The sequence below is a fragment of the Calidris pugnax genome, unplaced genomic scaffold, assembly GCF_001431845.1.
Source record: "Calidris pugnax isolate Ruff unplaced genomic scaffold, ASM143184v1 scaffold203, whole genome shotgun sequence".
NCBI classification, from domain to species: Eukaryota; Metazoa; Chordata; class Aves; order Charadriiformes; family Scolopacidae; genus Calidris; species Calidris pugnax.
The window spans coordinates 291,457-298,167 of record NW_015090928.1 but is presented as its reverse complement, the minus strand read 5'-3'; the positions used below and the strand labels follow the sequence as shown (position 1 = coordinate 298,167).

General features: G+C 44.3%; 1 protein-coding gene across 1 annotated transcript in view; it reads left to right on the top strand.

Moving 5' to 3' along the window:
* Nucleotides 1–526: 526 nt before the first annotated feature.
* Nucleotides 527–6,711, top strand: part of PHF2 (PHD finger protein 2) — a 44,957-nt gene continuing 38,772 nt past the window's right edge. The window contains exons 1-3 of the mRNA XM_014951528.1: nucleotides 527–540; nucleotides 1,174–1,301; nucleotides 6,448–6,562. Of these exons, the coding sequence (XP_014807014.1) occupies nucleotides 527–540; nucleotides 1,174–1,301; nucleotides 6,448–6,562 (257 nt within the window). The remainder of the gene's footprint in view (nucleotides 541–1,173; nucleotides 1,302–6,447; nucleotides 6,563–6,711) is intronic.

Below are 6,711 nucleotides of genomic sequence, written 5' to 3'. Positions count from 1 at the left end.
GGTCGGAGCCAGCACCTAAAAACTCTGAATTCATATGAATTCATGCGCTAATGGCCGCTTTGCCCTGCTGGCAGGTGTTAGGAGGCCGAATGCTGCCATAGGCATGGAGACGGCCTGGCCATGTCCCATGCCCAAGCAGGAGAGGTGTATTGGTGGTTCCTGCTGACTGAAGGACACTGAGAAGGCCTTTCAGGCTGTGAAGAAGAGAAACTCCAGGAGTGCTCTTATTGCAGTGGGATCTAGCCTTGTTTGTGCGGGTGGCTGAGGTGAAGCTCCCTTGGTTGCCCCCGTGGCTCCTAGTGCCTCGCTGAGCTCTCATGGAGTCATGGCAGGAGGCTGTGTCTCACAGCACCCAGCTGGATCTTTGTTTTCTGTGTGGGAAACGCTCCTTGCAGCCTGGACCCCTTCCCACCGAGCAAGCGGGTGCGGGATCGGGATCCTGTCTGCCTTCCCTCCGTCGGGAGGAGCAGCACCATTCTGGAGTTTGGCTGTTCATCTGGCTACTCAGGGCTTCCACTGCGCAGCAATGCCTTACCTTGGGTGCTTCATTCCTTTGCAGCTTGGGTTTGGTTTTGCCCAGCTCTGCGGTGCCGTCGGTGTGTCCGCAGGCTGACCTGGGTTGTTGCGTACGTTGTGCCATCCAAAAGAATCTCGGTGGGTGTTCTAAGCAGCTGCCATGGTACAACCCATCTTCTCGGCAGCCAGCAGTGCTCTGAGCTATGTGTCTTCTCTTCCTCCTCATCCTATATTGTAATAGAGATGGAGCCTATAGAAGTCTTGCATATGGTCTGCCTTGCCAAGAATTGGTGCCTAGCAGCTGTCCGTACATGCTCAGTGAAGAAGATGTGTTTTGTTAATTAGGTTTATGTGGGATGCTGCTTGGAGAACTCTGCAAAGATACAAAATGGTCTTCCTGGGAAAAAAATTTTCTTTGGTAGTCTTTGCCACATATTTATGGAGGTCCATGGTGGTAGTGGGCTTCTGAGGGACACCTTTAGGAGCGCCACATCAGGAATGTATTCTCCAGAAATCCAGTCTCACTGTACTGGTGTAAAAATCACCAGAGCTTTGCTTTGATGGAGCTGTCAGCAATCAGCATAGCTGCATAATAAAAGCATGCCTTATTGGGGGTTGGTTTTTTTATTATTAATTGTGTGCTTTGCATGTTTGGAGGTGGGCTCGAGCTAATGTAATATTTGCCTTTGTATATTCCAGCTGTGTGGGTGTTGAAGAAGAAGAGGCACCAGATATCGACATCTACCATTGTCCGAATTGTGAGAAAACCCACGGGAAGTCTACTTGTAAGTATACTTGCACAGCCAGTCCTCAGATACGTAGCAGATCCTGCATGTTTAAACAAAAGAGGCTTTTTAAAAATTATTATTATTATTACAAAAAGACACACCTAAATATCACGTGTCATAAATATTAGAATTCAAACCATGAGGTGAAAAACGATGTAAGGGGGGAGAGAACCGTGGGCTGGATTGTGGAGCTTTGGATGCAGCTCCCTCAGGCAGTGTGTGAGCTGACGTGAGGGACCTCACCTGGGCTTCAGTCCCCAGCACGGAATTAAGAACTCTGAAGGCACTTGGACCATGGACTAGAAAAATCCTACACAGACGGCTAGTTCTGATACAGCGAGCTTTGGAAACTACATGGTGTTTTTTGTTTTTGGACTAGAAGAGTAAGAAACAGTATGTTATGCTTGGCCAGGATATAAACTGCAGATATTTCAGTGGCAGGCAAAATTGTAGGATGCACTGAGGGTGCCAATTCTTGCAGTTCTTTCACAGGAAAAAGTTCTCCTGAGTAAAAGTGACAGCTGATCTCAGTGGGAGTTTTGTCTGGGAAAGAACTCTAGGATGTGTTTGCTTTGGTCAGATGAATTCACAAATTCTTCCTATTATACAATGGAAAAAAAGGAAAAGAAGTCAATCCCTGTAAAAGATGAAATGCTTTACTCGAAAGCCATTTATTGTAAATAAGCAGCAACGATGTGGAGGTTCTCACTGCTTTGCAACCTTACAGCAACACGCAGAGGGAGAGCTCTGTGCTCATCTCCCAGGAGCCGGACAAATCATAATGTCCTTTTTTTTGTGCCAGACAAGGCATGGCTGGAAACTGACTTCTGTTGTGTTAAAATTCAGTGATTTTAAAAACAAGCAGTTATTTCTGCACTGCCTTAAGAGTTAAAGTGTAAAAGATTTCTAGGGAGAAAGGGGAGGCATCTGAAATGTTCATATGGGGGGCAAAAAAGGGAATATTTTTTCCTCTTCGACTTTTTTCAAAATCAAGTGTGACCTGGAAACCTGAGTGACCTGCAGCTGCTCCTGCCTCCCAGATGCTCTGCTGACAACTTTGGCCCGAGCAGGGCACCACAAATGGGGCAGGCTGGCCAAAAGAGCTTTGGGAGGCTCCTTCTGAAAGACTTAACAAAATCAAGATGTCCCTACAAAATGTTTTGATTTAAAAGAGTCAGCCTTCCTGATGTTTTGTTGGAAGATTTCTGACAAACCCGCTGGAAATCGGTCAAACAAATAACCACAAATCATCTTCAAGTGACCAATGTGGTATTAGAATGGGCTGTGTGGAAGAGGGGGGTGTGACTGCAGATGCTCCCCGGCTGTTCCTGACACAGTATAGAAGCAGCAGCATGGGATTTCTCACCTCTCTGAGTTTTCTGTAACATTGTGATGTGTCTGATGCTTTGATTTCTTTCACTTTGCTTTGAATTATGAATGATGAAAGGCACCTACTTTTCAGAGCGATAGGAAAAAAACCAGAAGCAGTGAAAGTCTATAATCAGGAATTAAATATCAGTTCTCTAAAAACTGTGATGCATAATCTTAGAATTCAAGAGATGGCAGTTTCAATAAAAAGATTACAAGTTTAATATACCAGTTAAGAGGAGGAGAATTGAATCGGCAACAATCTTCTGGTGCTTTAAGAAGGTTTTTGGCTATTCAATTCTTTTTATCTAAATAAAAATCCACTTTGGCAGCACGTCCCTCAATCCGCATCGTGCAGAAGGCACTGCTGGAGTGCTGTGGCTGGTTCTGGTCTTATCAATGTCTGAGGATAACCTCAGCGTGGCAGGAAAAAAGAACATTAAATAAGTCTACAGTACGGCAACACGACTTTCTTTTCTCCCTTCAAATACAATGCAAAAAGTTGGATGACGAATGAGACCAACCCCCAAAAGGAGTCGAGTGTAAAAGTTCCGGGAACGTTTAAACATCAGTTATCGATAACCTTACCTTGAGTTGGGGTGAAGTGCAAGGATCGCGGGGTCTCCAGCCGCATAGCCATTTTCCCCATTAACCCGTAGAGTCGTGGATCCCGTTGAAAAATGAGGCTGTTGTCCTGCAGCCCCTCCTTGCGGAGCGGGATGGGCCGGGAAAGTTAGAGGAGCGATTAGAGGAAGGCAGGAAGAGCTTGGCTTCGTGCAGTCATTCCATCAGGCGTTTGCGTGCGGGCGTCCTGCTGCATGGCGCGGGGGCTGCCGGGACACAGGCGCTTTCCTTTGCTTTATTAACTGCTACAATATGCACTTAAATGCATTATCTAGCACTATCAGTTTGGAAATAAATGAGTAAGTGTTGTCCCAGAGCCAGTAGTTCACTGGCGGGATTTAATTATCGCAAGATTAGCGAAAGGAAACACAGACACCAATTGTCTGTTATGCAACGCGTCTGGATTTAAAAATATATGTGTATTTCTGGAGCGCACATTCCCCAATATATGTTTTCCAGATGTCAAATTTAAAAATCATTTTCTTCTTACATTTTTCCACTTTGCCAATGTGGCTTAGTGGCTACTATTTCAGAAGATTGCTTCCTGTCACATGACATTTTAAGCCATTTCGGTTTAATGAAATTTGTAGGGACTCCTCTTTGGGAAAAATATATACACATTCACACCAAATTTTCTGACATCATTTAAATAAAATGTCAGTGCTTTGTTTAGGCAGACTTGACTTGTTTTCATAACATGAGCTGAAATGTTCGGTTTGATTGCTGTCTCATTTGCAGCAGGGAAAATCAGGAGAAATTCTTTGGAATCGGTGAAGTTACATAAATGCATGCAAACCAAAGTCAGGCTGGAACTGTTTTTAAGTAGTTACAAACTTTAATATAAATCAGTAGAGAACTATCAGGGTGCTTCTAGGTATCTCTTCTTCATAAATACACTTGAAATAATGTAAGTATACCCTTGAAGTCTAGAATTATTCATTTTGAGGTACAGTTTTCATAAAAATACATTATCTTTTTCCTCTGGAGGGTTTTCTGTAGAAGGGGCGGGTTATACTTTCCAACGGTCAAATTTGGATCAGAAAGTTCTACAAGAAAAGAAATCTGTAATCAGTTAAGAAAAAGTGGCCTTTCTGGCCAGAGCTGGTATTTGTAGCACATGTTAATGGGCCTTTAATCCTTACTGTGGTGTTCATGGTAAAGATGAAACATAAAGAGAATGGCTGAAAATGGGCCAAATGTGGATTGTTTGATGTAGTATAATGGACTACAGCAGCCAGCGTGCTGCTGCCAGGAGATGGCACCTCCTGGGAGCATGCTGGTGGTGAAGGTGTCTTTGTTGTCTCTGCACGAGAGGTGGGTGGGAGAGATGTGTGTGAGGGGGATGGGAGGGGTGGATGGATGGGAGAGGAGAATGGGTGGGAGAGGAGGATGGGTGGGAGAGGAGGATGGATGGGAGAGGAGGATGGGTGGGAGAGGTGGATGTAGGAGAGGTTGGTGGGAGAGGTGGATGGATGGGAGAGGTGGATGGGAGAGGTAGATGTTTGCCAGCACTCGGTGCCAAGGGAGATAACTCCCTGATGCTTTTTGAAGAGTTGCAGGGAATTTTGTAATCCAGCACTGATTTGCTGCATTTATTTCTCAATGTTCTGTGCTATCTGAAATATAATAAAAGCACGTGCTAATATGAACAGATCTTTAATTTTCATGGTGGCAAGCAACACCTGTGTTACTGGGACTTGTGCAAAGAGTCCCAGTGTTGGTTCTGAGAGGGGGAGGACGCAGCTGTTGGAAAGGGAAGGAGAGGAGGAAGGTTTGGCATTCATGTAGGGCTTGTTTCCTTTGTTACCAGGAGCGTTGAATTAATACACTAAGCCTGAGAGTCATTAAGATAAAGAACTAGCAGCTTTAATGAATATATCCAGCTAGGCTGGAGAGCTGCATGGAACTAATAAAACCAACATGCTTTGTGCAAAACCTGGGATGGATTTGTTGGGAGATGTCTTTACTTGAGTTATTCCAGGGCTGTGGTCAGGAAAACAAAGTTAGCTGTTTCCAAACCTCCTGTCTTGTAGCTGTGGCCTCTGGATTCCTTTCTTAGTGAAAAAGTACGTGGTTCTGTGTGTATGTGCGTGTGCGAAGAGTGAGGAAAGAGTGCCATCCGTGCATGGTTACCCAGGAGCCTGGTTCCTCCCCTAGCTGTTTTGAACAGTAAAAAAACCCCGAGATCTTGATTTTGGGCTAAAATACTGAGTTTCATGATTCAAAACAAGGGCAAGAAAGTTGTTACATTTGAAAATCCTGCTAATGGAAGCTTGAGATGGTATGAATATGCACTTGGGACAAAACCAATTTACTACCAAAATGAGCATGTCCAGGCAGGCTGTGGAAGCAGGAACAGCTGAGAGATATAGTGCTGACTAAGGGAAAAAGCTGGACCAGTTTTTCTTGCTCTGCGTTATCTGGCTGTCTAAGAGGCAAGGCAGAACTGCATTGACATTTCACTTACTTATTTGTGCTTATTCCAGCTGCCCCTTTTTCCATGATGAACTTGCCTGTGTCTCATGCGCTGGAGCACAGTCCAGGGGCCTTCAGTTTGCTGTCATCAGCTTAGGCCCGAGCCCGGCTTGCTTTTCAAAACCCAGGAATAAGAGGAGTTCTAAAAATTACATTTGTGCCCTTGCATTTTTTTTTTTCTTTTTCCTTTTATGTGCATGGTGTGCAGGGCATCATTCAAAGCCCATCAAAATTGATGTCAAATCTGCCACTGCTGGACACATTTGTAGACTAAGGTAATTCATGACAAGTATATTCCTAAAGATCTATACTGAGAAGGCAGAAAAGTGGCTTTCTGAGAGTTTTATCATAAGGATTAAGTGTGTGGTCTGGCAAGTACAAAACGTCCAGAGCCTGTGTTTGCATGAAGCCTGTGGTAGCTATGCGGCTCGGTAATTATCCGTCTGGTTGCCCTTATGTTACAAAACGAACACTGTTCAGTCTGTAATAGATCTTCAGGCTACAGTGTAATTGTCTAATGGTGAATAGAGAGCAATATTAAAATTTGCAGTGCAGCATAGTGGGGGTTCTCTCTTCTCTGCTTGCCTAAGAAATGAAATTATTTGTCCTTCCTTCAAATGTCTGAATAATTACCTTCTGCTTAACATGCTGTACTGTCCAATTCATTCTTTTTCAGTGAAAAAGAAAAGAAATTGGCATAAACATGATACTGGGCAGACGACAGAGGTTAAACCTGTACAGAACGGGAGCCAAGTCTTCATAAAGGAGCTTCGAAGTCGTACTTTTCCGAGGTGGGTTGTTCAGCTGCACACATGGCCGGGGCTGTTGAGGTGAAGCCTGTAGAGACAGTTTCCTGTGAAGCTGATGATGATCCCGACTGAAAGCATGATACAGTACGGAGCGATGAAGTTTAAATGAGTGCTGTTTCATTGCAGATGTC